Here is a 17,914-nt window from a genome sequence, read left to right as displayed (position 1 = left end):
CAGAATATCCATTGATATTTAATGCTTTAAAAGCCAAGCATGAGATTAATTTTGTAAAACACACATATATATGTAGACCATATTTACTATGAGAAATTAATTTGCAATTCATTACATTTTATGCACTATAATAGATTTAAATTACTTTTTATAGTTGAAAACACCCTGTGCTGGTCCAGTTTTGAAGCTGAAAAATCTAACCACAATACTACACTTAAAATTTTGCTGCCAAGTATCACATACAACTTTTTATTATTGTCCAACAATTAAACACAATAATTGTTTACATTACAGAAAAAAATACTTTTCCTACTGATCCAGAAATAAGAAAAAATAACTTGCCAATTTTTCCAACTTTTTTTGGTAACAGTTGTGATTAAAAAAACAAAAAGAAACCCACAAATACATCATCACTTAAGATTTTGATAACATGGTTAGATTCTCTTTTGAAAAAATCAATTATCTTCAAAAACATATTTCTACTCACCCATATGCCAACTGAGTGACTAACTGAAGGATACATTCTGTTTATGTTCAATTGGATTAATGAAAATAAGCATGATGTGCATCAATACATGCATATACAAAATAACTATATTATAAATTAAGAATAACCACTCAATCTATAAAATATATTTTAGAAATCATGACTCCTGCAAAATTTTGGCATAAAATGCTTACTAAATAAAAGGAAATACTTTTAGTATGAGCTACTAAATTCTATTCTGATAATAAAACTACTCTTCAATAGAAAACTAGTCCTCCAAAAGAAAATACACGTATTCTTACTATCCAAGTGTATCTGGTTCAGAGTTTGGAGAAAAAGAACCTGGGTAAGAAAAATACTGCCTTAATCTGAGTTTGGGATAGTAGAAGTAAGAGTTTCTAGCTCTATTTAAAAGTTTATCCAAATTTATTAAGTTCTACAATTTGGAAAATGAGTTAGATAGCAAAGGTTTTCCTCAGTTTCTGACTTCCAATATTACCTAAATAATACTGATAATGCAATTCATATGAGTATATAAATTAAGCTGCTGACATCTGGAAAACCTTGTATTATCACAAATGCTCTTTAAAATAACAACATATAAAAACAATTTAGCAATTTTACTGTAGCTTGAGTGGTAAAACAGGCAAAAGCTGATCCATTTCTCACTAACAGGAAATCTCTGCACCTGCCTACTAAAGGTAATTTTAGAAAAACTGAAAAGAGGAAAGGTCTAATTAAGTATATCTCAATATCTCAACAATTGATGGTTTTATTTATTACAAATACTATTTTTTGTTGGTAGGAGAACTTTACTACTTTCCTGTAACTTTATTTTTAAAAATGGCTTTGGTACCATAACTATTTCTGAAAGTTTTATTTTAGCTATTTCATGACTACTGTGTAGAATATCATCGAATTTTTAACATATGTTTGCAAAGTCAAAAGTGTGCAAAAATAAATGAGGTAAAAAGAAGGAATGGAGCAAGGGGAGGAGAGATAAGGTAGGAAATAAGGAAAAGAAGACAAGAGGCAAGAAAGAAGAAAAAGGGAGACAAAAAATGGGGGAGGACATACTGCATTTCTAGCTATAAGGTATGTGAAGTATCGAGTGAATTGTTATTTTAAAAGAGATCATCTTTGTGGATTCTAACAATAACAAAAAAAATCATTTTTTTTCTTTTCGAATGGAGGAAAAAAGCTTGTGCTGATAAGCAACATGGTAACGTTGATGTTAGCAAAGCATGAAGGTACAGAAGATACACCCCGATATAACTGCAAAAGGCACGGAAAGAAGCAATGCCTGGCAGGCTCTGACAGACAGCATTCAAGTTCACAGAAAGAAAAATCTTCTGATAAGCAAAGCTGTTTAGAAATGTAATGGCTTGTTTTTTGAGTAGTACACTACCCATGACTGAAGTTGTTTAGTATGGACAGATAACTATTTGCCAGAACTGCCTTAGATGATGTAATCCATAAGAGACTGCATATAATGTAATATTTTATACATGATAAAATACATAAAAATATTTTTATATATATTAAAATATATATGTGCAAATATTTATTTTAACATTTCAATCTCAGGATATGTTGAAAAGGACATTCTTCTTAATGTCAGTTTGGCAAGAACCTAGCTATAAAACATTGAATAAAACGTGCTTCATTCTTAACTCTAATTCTCTGGTGGCTCAGCTGGTAAAGAATCTGACTGCAATGCAGGAGACCCGGTTAAATTTGGGTCAGGTAGATTCCCTGGAGAAGGGAATGGCAACCCACTCTAGTATAACTGCTTGGAGAATTCCATGGACAGAGGCGCCTGGTGGGCTATAGTCCAAGGGGTCTCAAAGAGTCGGACACAACTGAGCAACTAACACACACACATATAAAAAGCACAGGCAAGAACACATGATCTCCACATTTCCATTTCATTATATTTCATGGAGACAATAGCCGGTTCAAGAAAGGAAAAAAAAAAACTTAAGGAAAAGTGATATAAGAAGGGTTTATTAAGTATTAAAACCATTATAAACACAAAGTCTAAATTCCAAACTCAGATTTGAACTCAGATTTTACCAGCGGTTAAACAGTCAATTGGTACAGAGCTCGCCTTCAGAGAACACTAACCTGTTGCCACCGGTGATGCACGCAGCACAAGTTCCTGTTGGCTGCTCATTCTGTTCATAGTAATGAGCATCCACGTGGGCTTCAGCAGCTTTTTTCTTCAGGATCTCCCCAAATTTATCTATCCCAATGCATCCAAAAAATGTTGCTGCTTTGTGTGGCTGCTGAATCATCCACTGAAAAATGGAAACATAAAAAATTTTAATGGGTCAGAAAAATGGAACACATAGTTCAGTATTCTGCCATGGGTGGTGGCATAAAATGGTTTCTTTGTGAGCAGCTGTTGCTGTTATGAACGGAATTCTATTCCTGTATCACCACTTATGATAACAAATTTGATACAACAACTAGAGAAAATCTTAATATACTTCTTTCAAGGAAAGAAACAGAGCAGAGCAATTGATTAAGAACTCAGAATCAAAGTCATATAGAATGTTAGGTTACTAATTAGTCTTAATACAGAAAAATAATACCAAGTCCAATATAAGTAGTGAAGCATTGTCATTAAAAGTCCAGAATCTATAATGAATACCATGTGGGTTCAAATCTTGCCTTTGCCACTAATTAGCCCACCAGGCTCTGCCGTCCCTGGGATTCTCCAGGCAAGAACACTGGAGTGGGCTGTCATTTCCTTTTCCAATGCGTGAAAGTGAAAAGTGAAAGTGAAGTCGCTCAGTCGTGTCTGACTCTTCGCGACCCCATGGACTGAAGCCTACCAGGCTCCTCCTTCTATGGGATTTTCCAGGCAAGAGTACTGGAGTGGGTTGCCATTGCCTTCTCCAAATTAGCTGAATAAGTAATAGCATATCACTTAATATTTCTATGCCTCACTGTCCTCATCTATAAATGGCAAATAATTATATCTCATAAGGTTGCTGGAGATTAAACTAAGTAATTTAATGTATATGTATTGTTGGACAAGGTACACAGTATACAGTAAATGATGTATAGCTGTGGTTGTCTCTATTATATATGTAATTCATATATGTGTGTGTATACATATATATATATACACAAATATAAATGCTAAACTATGTTCAGGCCTAGTAAGTTGCTTTAAAGACAACTTACTTATTCAGAACTAAAGAGTATTAAAAATTCTAATTCATTAGTCTCATAAACTTTATTTGCTATAAATTAATGACAATCTCTTTTAAAATGAATACTTTCTTTTGACTTGTTATCTTTTCCAATTAGGCTACAACTCCTGAGGTGTTTAACACTTGTATTAGTTAAAACAGTCATTTTGTTACTGTAAACATTTATTTTGTTTCTACAACTTTTTAGCTAACTACTCAATATACAAAGTCAAGATGTCAAAATCATACCATATTCCCAAATATTTGGAGGAGAAAAGAAATGCATGTATCAATATATTTAGTGTAAAACGGATGAGGAACGTAAAAAAAAGATAAAGAAGAGAAATCTGTAAGATAAAGATACACTAACTGTCTAATGATCTAGCAGTCTAATTTAACATATAGGGATTTATCCTGAATCAGTTCAGTTCAGTTCAGTCACTCAGTCGTGTCCGACTCTTTGCAACCCCATGAATTGCAGCACACCAGGCCTCCCTGTCCATCACCAACTCCTGGAATTCACTCAGACTCATGTCCATCGAGTCGGTGATGCCAACCAGCCATCTCATCCTCTGTGGTTCCCTTCTCCTCCAGCCCCCAGTCCCTCCCAGCATCAGAGTCATTTCCACTGAGTCAACTCTTCACATGAGGTGGCCAAAGTACTGGAGTTTCAGCTTTAGCATCAGTCCTTCCAAAGAAATCCCAGGGCTAATCTCCTTCAGAATGGACTGGTTGGATCTCCTTGCAGTCCATAGGACTCTCAAGAGTCTTCTCCAACACCACAGTTCAGAAGCATCAATTCTTCGGCGCTCAGCTTTCTTCACAGTCCAACTCTCACATCCACATATGACCACTGGAAAAACCATAGCCTTGACTAGACGGATCTTTGTTGGCAAAGTAATGTCTCTGCTTTTGAATGTGCTGTCTAGGTTGGTCATGACTTTCCTTCCAAGGAGTAAGCGTCTTTTAATTTCATGGCTGCAGTCACCATCTGCAGTGATTTTGGAGCCAAGAAAAATAAAGTCTGCCACTGTTTCCCCATCTATTTTCCATAAAGTGATGGGACAAGATGCCATGAGGATACATGTCCACAAATACAAAACAACATATGCCTAAGTATTCTTTGAGACATTATTTGTTATGAAAAATTACTGGGGAAAAAATGTCCCTCCACAGAAGACTGGTTTAATAAAATATAATAAATTCAATCAATGGAATATAAAAATTAAAAAAAAAAAAGACAAGCAAAAGTATTTGAAATACAACAAATATTTAAACGCAATGTGTAATCCTTACTGGACGTTGGATTGAGAATAAAATCAAACAGCTATAAAATTATTAGAATAATCACTGAAATTGGAATATGTATAATATATCAGAAAACAGTATTGTATAAATTCTAAATTTCTGAAGTAGAGAATAAATAATGATTCAGAAAAAATATTTATATTTATGTAAAAAAAGAAGTGAAAGCTAAAATGTTAAAAGTTGTTATATCTATATAATAGGTACAAAGAAGTTCCTTTTACTTCTCTTTATACTTTTTTGTGAAAAACCAAGACAGCATATTAAAAAACAGAGACATCACTTTGTTAACAAAGGTCCGAACAGTCAAAGCTATGGTTTTTTGAGGAGTCATGTGTGCGTGTGAGAGCTGGACTATGAAGAAGGCTGAGTGCCAAAGATTCGGTGCTTTCAAACTGTCGTGCTGGAAAAGACTCTTGAGAGGCCCGTGGACTTCAAGGAGATCAAACCAGTCAATCCTAAAGGAAATCAATGCTGAATATTCATTGGAAAGACTGATGCTGATGCTGAAGCTGAAAGTTGATACTTTGGCCACCTGATGTGAAGAGTTGACTTATTTGAAAAGACCCTGATGCTGGGAAAGACTGAAGGCAAAAGGAGAAGGGTGCAGCAGAGGATGAGATGGTTACATAGCATCACTGACTCAGTGGACATGAATTTGAGAAAACTCTGGGAGACAGTGAAGGACAGAGGAGCCTGGGATGCAACAGTCCATGAGGTCGCAAAGAGCTGAATATGACTTAGTGACTGAACAACAAATATTTTTCTGTAAGTTAGAAAATTTTCGAACTTAAAGGAAGGGACAAAGATATTATGACTAAATCAGTCATTAAATTTAAAAATAATAATTTAAAATTAACTTATTCAAACTTTGATGATATCAATTTATTAAAATAAGTCAACCTCATGAAGCATTTTAATATCTTAAAATGCATCAATAGCCATACCTAATAGATTTTAAACCACTCTTAGGTAAATTATAAATTTAACAACAGAAAATACCTGTGGGGTTTTTTTAATAATTTACTTTTACTCATGTAGAAGCATGAATGAATGATCAACCATGTTTGCTTTAGGTAGTGAGATATAAAAGGGAAAGTCAATAGCAAATTTTACTATGATCATTTAAATAACTTAAAATGTCATTAAAACATCAATGATAGTAATCACAATTATAATCAAATTTCATATGTTAAAAACTAGTCTGAAAAAAAGGGCTATATCACTTCACTATGGAGGTTAAATCTGATTTATAATTCTTCCCTAATCAGAATTTAAATAAATTGAAATGTTTCCATTACAAATCAATATTACTTTAACCTTCAAAACAAAAAGAATGAACAAATAATAGAACTATTCAGCAGGTTATGTTGTAATTCCACTATTGAATATTTCATCATAAGCAACTGGCTAATATTCTGGTAATATCTGATATCAGCACACTGACAAAGAAAAGAACTTTACTCTTGGATCAGTTATTTCCACTTAGAAGTTAGCCAATCTAAAATGAGAGTTTAGTAAGCCAAAGTAGACACATAAAAGAAACAGAAGCCATGCTCACTGCTAGAAAGTATTTAGTAAACTACCTGAATAAGTCAAGATGTTATAATCAAGGAAGTTGGAAAAGATTAAAAAATCAATTCTTAAACATTTAATACATGTATACTAGAGAATAAAATGATGAAAATAACAGTCCCTAAAACAAAGTCAAAATCATTACATTCTCAGTGTTTCTACAAGAGATTCAACCTTCAGTCATAACTTGATTCAATCATTACTGCTTTTTTAAAGGCAAAATAAACTGCCCCCATTTTTTGTTCCTGTAAATACAGTACATCATTAAACACATATCTTTAATTTCCAATCTAGCTCTGAGGGAGAAGCACGGTTCAGAATTACCCTTGTGCTATAATTAACTAAAAAGAAAATCAAAAGGAGAAAACTATACAATTTTAAAACAGTGGCCAACAGGAAGAGCTGCACTGCAATCTTTGATAGAAAAGACTCAAGGCAAGCCCTGACATCATGCAGTCTCTCTGCCAGTAAGCAATTTACAGACTACAGTGCAGGGAGGAAGAAGACAAACACAACCTGGCATTCTCACTGAAATGAGCAGACAGAGGCTCAAGGAGAGTCAAGAGACTAGAAATTTTGCAAAAGAGTTTCAAAGAGGAATGAGCTGAAATCCATGTAGAGTAATTACTGACACTTTGGCTGGGGACCAATCTGTGCATGTTTAAGGAATATCTGAGATCACAAAGAATCTCATATAAATGCTTTAGGATTAAAAAGTGACTTTATCAAGGTCTCAGGAGTCAGTTCAGTCCAGTCATTCAGTCGTGTACGACTCCTTGCAACACCATGGACTGCAGCACGCCAGGCTTCCCTGTCCATCAACAACTCCCAGAGCTTACTCAAACTCATGCCCATTGAATTGGTGATGGAATCCAACCATTTCATCCTCTGTTGTCCCCTTTTGCTCCCAGCTTCAATCTTTCCCAGGATCAGGGTCTTTTCAAATGTCAGTTCTTCACATCATGTGACCAAAGTATTGGAGTTTCAGCTTCAGCATCAGTCCTTCCAGTGAATATTTAGGACTGATTTCCTTTAGGATTGACTGGTTTGATCTCCTTGATGTCCAAGGGACTCTCAAGAGTCTTCTCCAACACCACAGTTCAAAAGCATCAATTTTCGGCACTCAGCTTTCTTTATAGTCCAACTCTCACATCCATACGTGACTACTGGAAAAACCATAGCTTTGACTAGATGGACCCTTTGTTGGCAAAGTAACGTCTCTGCTTTTTAATATGCTGTCTAGATTGGTCATAGCTTTTCTTCCAAGGAGCAAGGGTCTCTTAATTTCATGGCTGCAGTCACCATCTGCAGTGATTTTGGAAATCAAGAAAATAAAATTTCTCACTGTTTCCAGTTTCCCCATCTATTTGCTATGAAGTGATAGGACCCGATGACATGATCTTCATTTTTTCAATCTTGATTTTTAAGCCAACTTTTTCACTCTCCTCTTTCACTTTCATCAAAAGGCTTTTTAGTTCTTTTTCACTTTCTGTCATAAGGGTGGTGTCATGTGCGTATCTGAGGTTATTGATATTTCTCCTGGCAATCTTGATTCCAGCTTCTGTTTCATCCAGCCCAGCATTCTCATTAAGTATTCTGCCTATAAGTTAAATAAGCAGGGTGACAATATACAGCCTTGACATACTCCTTTCCTGATTTGGAACCAGTCTGTTGTTCCACGTCCAGTTCTAACTGTTGCTTCTTGGCCTGCCTCTCAAGAGGCAGGTCAGGTGGTCTAGTATTCCCATCTCTTTAAGAATTTTCTACAGTTTGTTGTGATCCACACAGTCAAAGGATTTGGTGTAGTCAATAAAGCAGAAGTAGATGTCTTTCTGGAACTCTTACTTTTTCAATGATCCAGTGGATATTGGCAATTTGATCTCTGATTTCTCTGCCATTTCTAAATCCAGGTTGAATATGTGGAAGTTTACGGTTCACATACTGTTGAAGCCTGGCTTGGAGAAGCCTGACTTGGGAGTCAAGATCATTATAAAAAAAAAAAAAAATCTAATGTGATTCTATATACTACCAAGGAACAGCTGAAATTTAAAATTAAGAAAACAATGTAATCTACAATAATATAAAAAAATGAAACATACTGGGATAAATTTAAGAAAACGTGCAAAATCTGTACAGAGAACACTATATATGTTTGCTAAAGGGGAAAAATACCTATATAAATAGAGTGCTATATAATATGTGTATGGATTAGGAAAAAATATGTATACACACACACACACACACATTTTTGGCCATGCTGTGTGGTTTGTGGAGCCTTAGTTTCCTAACCAATAGACTGAATCTGGTCACTCAGCAGTGAAAGTGTTGAGTCTTACCACTGGACTGCCATGGAATTCCCCAAAACTCAATACTTGTTAAAAAAACAATTCTCCATTAATAGATTCAGAGAGCCATTGCAAATCCTAATCAAAATCTCAATATGAGGATTTCCCTGGCGGTCCAATGGTTAAGAATCTCCCTGCCAGTGCAAGGGACAGGGGTTCAATTCCTGGTCCTGAAAGATTTCACACGTTGCGGGGCAACTAAACCCATGTGCAGCAACTAACGAGGCTGCCTGCCACAAGTACTGAAGCTTGCTTGCCCTAGAGCCATACACCCCAACAAGAGGAGACATGGCAGTGAGTAGCCCGCACACGGCAACTGAAGAGCGCCCCACTCTCTGCAATCAGAGAAAGCGTGTGGGCAGCCCTGAAGACCCAGCACAGCCATGAACAAATAAATAAAAACAAACAAAAAACTCAATAGAATTTTTAAGGATATATCAAAAAGCTGGTTCTATCAATAGGAAAAGGAGAAGTAACTAGAACAGTCAAAGGTTAGGAGGTAGGCAGTGTGACAGAAATTAACAGTGATTTAAATTCCAATGTCTTCACATACAAAATGTGGATAATATAACTTGTGATCTTATAAGGATGCTTTAAGAATTAGAAATAGGCTTAAAAAACATGCACTTTAGTTCTGGAAATGATATGAAATAGCTCTTACTATACTGTAAGTAACTACACCTAACAGGAGAACCAGAAAGTCATCACTGTTAACTTTAAATAAACACATGAATTAGTTGAATACAATTTTGAAAGCAATAGTAAAGATACCATGTTACCAGGAAACACCCAGGAGAGAGATTAATTGCAGCTGAGAGGATCAGAAGAGCCTCCCAGGGATGAGTGGTGACATGATCAACTAGTCTGAAGGATAGGTATAATTTTCAAAAATAGCTATAAACTGGAAAAGAAAACAGAAGCATAGAGCACGTGCCTCCTTTACTGTGTTAGGAAAAAGAAGTTTTATTTATTAAGTAGTTAGTTCTAAACAACATAGTATTTATTTCATAACAATTCAGTCCCTGTTGAGCACTACAAAATTCTCAAACCTTGGAATCAGACTGGTCACCACCACACTCATTTCCTGTCTCACAGTGATTTTTGAGCAGTGCTTTTTTTTTTTTCCCCAATCACAGAAACCCAATTTTACAAAGTTTATGACACCACCAAAAGAAAGATTGCAATCCAATTTTAAAATGGAAGTATCTGAAGCAAGTGGTTTGTACTATGTCTAATAGATATCACTGTTTCCCTAGAAAATTTAAAATATACTGTGGAACCAAACTGTGTCCACACAGATGAGACCTTGCACACAGTTTGAGAAATAAGAACGGTGTTAATAAAAATAATGAGAAAGAGAAATAAAGGAAAATAAACATTTGTCAATTAGAAATACAATTACAGAGCATTATGTGTGAGGATGGTGTTATCTGCATATCTGAGGTTATGTCATCTGCATATCAGATACGGAGATGACACCACCCTTATGGCAGAAAGAGAAGAGGAACTAAAGAGCTTCTTGATGAAGGTGAAAGGGGAGAGTGAAAAAGTTGGCTTAAAGCTCAACATTCAGATCATGGCCTCTGGTGCCATCACTTCATGGCAAATAGATGGGGAAACAATGCAAACAGTGACAGCCTTTATTTTCTTAGGCTCCCAAATCACTGCAGATGGTGACTGCAATCATGAAATTAAGACACTTGGCTCCTTGGAAGAAAAGCTATTAAAAAGCATATTAAAAAGTAGAGACATTATTTTGCCAACAAAGGTCCGTCTACTCAAAGCTATGATTTTTCCAGTAGTCAGTTACGGATGTGAGAGTTGGACCATAAAGAAGGCTGAGTGCCGAAGAATTGATGATTTTGAACTGTGTTGTTGGAGAAGACTCTTGAGAGTCCCTTGGACAGCAAGAAGATCAAACCAGTCAATCCTAAAGGAAATCAGTGTTGAATATCATTGGAAAAACTGATGCTGAAGCTGAAGCTTCAATACTTTGGCTACCTGATACGAAGAGCTGACTCATTGGAAAAGACCTTGATGCTGGAAAAGATTGAAGGCAGGAGGAGAAGGAGACAACAGAGGACGAGATGGTTGGATGGCATCACTTCAGACATGAGTCTGAGTAAGCTCTGGGAGATGGTGAAGGACAAGGAAGCCTGGAGTGCTGCAGTTCATGGGGTTAGTCACAAAGAGCTGGACATGAGCGAGCAACTGAACAACAAGTATGTAAGGAAAGAGACTGATGAGAGCAAATATCTAGGTGAGATCATTAAATGCCACTTTAAGAAGTTTAGGCAACATTCTATAGGTAGAGGGTGCACAGGAGGGATTTTTAGCAAAAATGAGAGGATAAGAGATGATATCTCATCAGGTAAGAAATCAGGAGGAGGAAATTTACAACTGGATTTAAATAGGAGCTGAATAAATGACATATTAAGCTTCACATCAAGAGACTTAAACAAGACATGCAAAGATTTCTATTAACTTCACCTATCAGATGAATTTTCTCTTTGTCACCTAAATGTAATATTTAGGACAATATAAATGACAGTGATGCTCAAGAACCACTCACTTCTAAAATAATGCTACTTTAATTCAATCCATGAAGAACGATGAAGAACAACACCTAGATACTAAAATACTTGCAAGATAAGCCTAAAGATAAAAAATTTTGTAAGAGAAAACCCAATGAGGCATTTCAAGAAAACCATAAAGCACAACTATTAGAAATTAAACGTCAAAACTGGGAAATAACAGCAACAAAGCAGATTACAAAGGGTGATGAGGAAATCAAATTGAGGTAGTTGGTTAGGAAAACTGCATATATCACAAAGCTTAAAGGATTGATTCTCTGAGATGACTGCTATGCTACCAAGTGAGTCAGGGTGAAACAAAATTTTCATAAATATTATCAAGAATCCATTCTTCTTCAATGACTAATACTATTCTCCTGTCCCGCCAAAGCTGCTTCATTTTCACCTACTGGTATATAACCCATTAGTAAAAACTGATTCCCAATAATCCTACTATTATCCCCCAAATAGGTTTTTAGTTATTTCTGTTGTTGCTGCTAAGTCACTTCGGTCGTGTCCGACTCTGTGCGACCCCATAGACGGCAGCCCACCAGGCTCCCCGTCCCTGGGATTCTCCAGGCAAGAATATTGGAGTGGATTGCCATTTCCTTCTCCAACGCATGAAAGTGAAAAGTGAAAGTGAAGTCGCTCAGTCATGTCCAACTCTTAGCGACCCCATGGACTGCAGCCTACCAGGCTCCTCCATTAATAGGATTTTCCAGGCAAGAGTACTGGAGTGGGGTGCCATTGCCTTCTCCAATTTCTGTTGTTAAATATGTGTTAACATCTATTTCTCTGAAGAGATTTTGGGAAACTTTGGCCTACTAGAAAAATCAAACAAACAAGCAAACTTTAGACTCAGACCTACGTAAGTTCATTTAGTCACGTGATGATAAATTATATACTTTATGAAAAATTATATTTCTTGTAGAATTATTATGAGAATGTAATAAGATAATGAAAGTAAAGTGCCTGAAGCAGTACCTATTGAAGACTACTAGTGAGGACAATAACAGTACACTGAGATATAATAAAAATAAATTTTAGTGTAACTTCATTTAGCTCATTTGACAACTATTTCTGATCAATGAACACCTGCTGAACATTACTGTAGTAAATAATAGATAAAGAAACAATTCTCTTTTCAGTAGACTTGTTTTCTTTTTCCGATCCCCAAGTATTAACCAGCCTGGAACCTACTCTTCCGATCCTATCCATTTTTATATATATAAAGTGTGACAGCGAGTGAGCGAGTGAGCAAGAGAGAATAAGAACATGACTGCAGCACATAGGAGTAGCATGTATGTTAGGCTTTGGGGAGTGACCAAAGAAGATATCCTAAGGGTAATACAAGAACCTGAATCCAAACGGAAATTTGTAGGAAATAAGGGACATGTGGGTATGGGTCGGATAGTTAATTTTCAGCAGCAGAAGAATGACAAACAGGCTCAGAAGCAAAACAGAGACTACTGAAATTAAAGAACTAAAAATAAATTCAGTATTCCTAAAAAGGAATTTTGTGTAAATGCAGTAAATGAAGATAAATCAGCAAAGGTCTAAGAATCAAAATGCTTATAATCTACTCTTTAAAATTGTATTCTAAAGATACACTATTTTCTAAAGCACACAATAAATGTAAACTGGATAAGTCCATTTGGAGATATCATTAATAATAAACCATTAGTCTGGGTTAAAGGTTTAACAGAAGATGGAGTATAACTTTGGCACAGAATAAAATTTTAACTATTCTTTTAATCACTACTATTGTAATTATTATATGGGTATCAATAAGACTATTATTTCTAAGGTGAATTGTTAAATACTGAGATTATTAGAAAGGAGTTTGAATTTTATTTTCTAATGAAATTTGTGGCCTAGCTGAGGTCCATGGGCTCCAATCAGGTCAAGGTATACATGAGAGAAAGCAGGGAATCCATGAACTCTCTGAAATATAAGGAAATTCTGATACATTTTTCAGAAGATAGGATTCACAAATTTCATTAGATTCTTAAAAGGGATTAGACCACCCACACCAGAGAGGACGGAGGGGGAAGAGGAATGGTGTAGGGAGAACACAGATATAGCTAGGGTAGATGTCTTTTTCTTTTCAAACATAATGGTAAGAAGGCTATAGGACAGCAACAAATGAACCAAGAAAACCACTGATCCAAAACTATTCATCTAAATTTTCAAAAACATTTTTAAACAATTTATATTATTTGAAAATTGTTACTCAATTTCTTCACTTATCAAAAATAAGTAGCCCAGATTTATTTCCAAAAGACTCTAAAATCAGATGATAAAAAGATAACACAGGACCTGAATACAGTGCTGTAACAGGATTCAGGTTTTTATTCAACAAAGGTCTTTGGGAAATAAGATTTCTACCAAACAGATAATTTATACTCTATTTCTATGTTCTCCCAAGATTTTAAAAATTAGGCCTACCTTTCTTTTATTTTCTTGCCATGCACAATTAAGTCTTACTTTTAGGTCAAAATAGAGATGTCTTACAAGGAGAAATTTGATTTGTTAAAAAAAAAAATCTTACAGAAAAAGTCTTCAGAAAGAGAATTCAATATAACATTTCCATGACATTACCTGAACTTGTTATATTCCCTTACAAAGTGAAATGATGTTGTAAATATATGTAGCCAATACACTGAGGGGGTTTAAGACACACTACTCCAAGTTATGGCATAGTGGCTAAGGGAATTTGAAAAAAAAGGCAGAAGCAGGAAAATGATCACTCTTACCATCCCTTTCCTCTCCTGAAACAGGTCATAAAACCTTCATGTGTGAAGCGCCCTCCCTGTATCTGAAGGAAAAGAGCACCTTTATCTCCAAAGACAAAGGGACACTGAGAAGACTCCTAATAAAAAGACCTTGCTACATTTCCTCAAGTTAACACTTGCTCACACTCTCTGACCTATTGTATTTCTGCAAGATTTCCCTTTCTTCATTAAAGCTAGCTACACAGGTCAAACTGTTTGCTTGGATCTTCATTGCCTTAAGAAAGCTCTCACGTCACATACAATTTATATTAAATAAATTTGTATGTTTTGTCCGTTTGATTTTCAAACCTAGCCAGGGACCCTATGAGAGTCAAGGAAAATTTTTCATCTCCTACAATTGCCAAGAAACTTCAAAGTAATGGAGATAGTAGCAACAGCTGCTCTAGTTTAAAGGACATTTTATTTATCTATATTTTCTACCATAATTTAAAAATGATGTCTAAAATCAGTTTAATTTTCCCCATATAGTCTAAATACTTTCCTCTGACAACCTAAGAAAAAACTGCAATAAAAAAAAAAAAACTTCAGCGAAAAAGCACTGTAATTAACGAACGATGTTGTTCAGTCGCTCAGTCATGTCCGACTCTTTGCAACCCCATGGACTGCAGCACGCAAGGCTTCCTTTTAGAAACAAAAATATAATTGAGGGTTAAATTAGTGGGCCCTTACTTTATGTTAGACAATATGCTAATACTTTACCTACTTATGTAATCTCAGATAATCTGAACTACCAAGCACGATATAGATACTTACTATTCCAATTTCACAGATGAGGAAAATAGGTCAGTGGCAAGTTCAAGTCTGGATTATTTTAGAAGGTGTACTCTCAATCACTACTCTAGATATAAGAAAGAAAGTGAACTAAAGAAAATTTTACTGGGAAGAGTGTCATCAGTTCTCAGACATGCAGCCAGCTTTGAAAAGAGTAACCTTGAATAAGTAACTTAATCTCTCTAGCTTTCACTGTTCCCAATCGTAAAAGTCAGCAAATCATGATGCTTTTCTAAGATATCCGTCACTTCAAACTACAAAAAAATATATATATATTCAGTATATGAAACAAGAAAAAAAAATCACCACAGAAGCTAACTGTGGCCAATTAAAACTGGGACAGAGAGGTGAGGAGAATAAGAAACTTTTGGAGAAAAACCACCGAGGGTCTTTAAAGGTAAAAATGTCACTCAGATGTATTCGTGCAGAAATTCTACAAAATCTACAGAGAAACAATCCAAATAATAACCAAAAAACAAGAGAAGAATTGAGAAAAATCCTTCTCCTTTACGATTTCTAGCATACATGTTATAGAAAGAAAAATCCCTCAAGGCAGTAAACATCTGCCCATCAACGCTTATCAGAAGCAACATCAAAAACATGAGGCAAAGGTCAAGTCAAAGTTTATTGACAGTGATGAACTACGACAGCCTCGATTAAATTACCCCTTCTTTCAAGGTGTGTGTGATCAAAGCAGCAAAGATATTTTCACTCAGTCACATAACAAGCTATTTGTTGAGATTGAAACATCTGGTCAATATCTCCTAACACTGCAATTTCATGCACAGTTAGCATTAGGGCACATTTCTTCTCCTCTTCTTACGGGGTCCATAAGGGTGGCACATATGGCTGATCATTTCATTCGAAAAGGATTCAATTCAAGGCATTACACACAATCGTCTGTGCTTTATGGTGTTTTAAGTCTACCTGCCATCGTTTTCCATCATCACTGCTCACTGCGGTTCTCTTCGACTATAAAAGCCTGCCAATATGACAGAGCACTTAAAGCTTAACAGCCTTCCTCCACTGGAGTTAGAAAGCATTTAAGGCAAAGGAATATATAAAGTGGCAGGTCATTTTCTATTGTCAAAAACTCCCAATATATTAAACTATTTACCATTTAAGCAAAGATACAGTACAGGTTAGAAAAGTAATTTTTAATGTCAAATTAAATGCTTAACTTTCTGTATGACAGATCTATGAAAGTATACTGTTTTGGTATAGTTTTAACTCATAATAAATTACTTTAAAACAATATTATAGGACTATTTTATTAATTTTAGTAGGGGATTTCAGAATTTTTTTTACAACTTGCCAAAGAGCAATTCTATACTAAGAGAATAGGGATGCTACAATTTTATCAGTTCCCTACGTTGAAAATTTTCCATTTGAAATTCATCCATTTGTTGTCATGGTAACAGGGGGCCTTCCTTATATACTTACAGTAGTAAACCTGAACTCACACCATAGAGTTCTCTTTTATCCTTTTCTTCCTTTAAGATAAGGGCTTCAAGGGGCAAAAGGGGTGGGGGTAGGAAACATCTTTAAAGCTACTATTCACATTCCTTTCACACATCATTGTAACAGGCAGTGTAACTAAATGACTACAGCTATCTTCTGAAACATAAGGATTTGCCTAATTTTAATAACAAAATGAATTTCAAGGAAAAACTTTCTTCTAGTGATAAAGAATTACGTATGATTACCTTACAATTAGCAATATGCAATGGCTGATTAAACAAGGAGAGCAGCAAAATAACAAGCCAATAAAAATCTAAGTTAGGTGTAATGTTCAGGGCTGGTAACTCTGGCATATAAAGTAAATATTTTGGTTGTTCATTTGTGCATTAATCAGTCAATCCAACCTGAAGTACTTACTGAATGAGTCTATGGGGCAGACACCAGACTAGTACTGAAACACAAAGTTAAACAAGTTAGAATCAGTTCTTACCTCAGGGAGATACCAAAGAAAAGAAAAGAAAACAAACAAATGCAAAGCAAATAAAACAAAAACACTGAACAGAGAAATAACTGCAAGAAATGCCAAAAAGGAACAAAACAAATGGCTGAGAAGGAGAAAGGCATGGGAGAGAGAAGCAAGGAAATAATTTACCTTAAAATGGGCCTGCCTAAGGAACAAGTTGAGACATAAAATACGTAAGTACGCTAAATAGGCAAAAAGTGAGGTAGGGGATGGGGACCCTTCCAAACAGGAAGAGAAGCAAGTGCAAAACTTCTAAGGCACAGAAGTTGGCATATATTCAAGAAACTGAAGAAAAAATTATTTATAGTAGCTAAGTTTTGACACATATGTAGGTTCCAGATAATGCACACCTTATTGGCTATGATAAAGACAATAAATTTTATACAGAGTGCAACAGAATGTCACTGAAGTGTTTTAACAACAAAGCAAAATTATTGAATTTAAATGAGAATCAATATTACTATTACATATAAAGGATTTTTAAACCATAGATAAACAGACAGGCAATAAAGATATCAGTTGTGTGTCCATGCTCAGTCAGTAAGTCGTGCCCGACTCCTTGAGACCCCATGGATTGTAGCCAGCCAGGCTCCTCTCTCCATGGGATTTTCAGGCAAGAATACAGCAGTCAGCTGCAATTTCCTGCATCTCCGGCATTGGCAGGTGGATTCTACACCACCGAGCCACCTGGGAAGCCTAAAAGATATTAGTTAGGATGGTATAATTCACGTCCTGCATCCAGCCCTTTGGAAAAGCTAATTGCTTCTATTCTCATTTTATTTCCAAATTTTAACTACTTTTTTTTTCCCCCCAAGAACTTTTAGTTGATTTCACCGCTACCACTCATCCAAGTTACCATAATCTCTTGCCTGAACT

General features: G+C 35.5%; 1 protein-coding gene across 6 annotated transcripts in view; it reads right to left on the bottom strand.

Moving 5' to 3' along the window:
- Window positions 1-17,914, bottom strand: part of ADK (adenosine kinase) — a 551,072-nt gene that overhangs the window by 281,490 nt on the left and 251,668 nt on the right. For all 6 annotated transcript variants that reach the window (XM_061405841.1, XM_061405844.1, XM_061405846.1 and 3 more), the window contains one exon: window positions 2,615-2,787. In XM_061405841.1, coding sequence (XP_061261825.1) covers window positions 2,615-2,787 — 173 coding nt within the window. The remainder of the gene's footprint in view (window positions 1-2,614; window positions 2,788-17,914) is intronic.

Source organism: Bos javanicus, chromosome 28, assembly GCF_032452875.1.
Source record: "Bos javanicus breed banteng chromosome 28, ARS-OSU_banteng_1.0, whole genome shotgun sequence".
In the NCBI taxonomy this organism is placed as follows: Eukaryota; Metazoa; Chordata; class Mammalia; order Artiodactyla; family Bovidae; genus Bos; species Bos javanicus.
The sequence above is the reverse complement of the archived record's forward strand: the minus strand, read 5'-3'. Positions and strand labels throughout refer to the sequence as shown.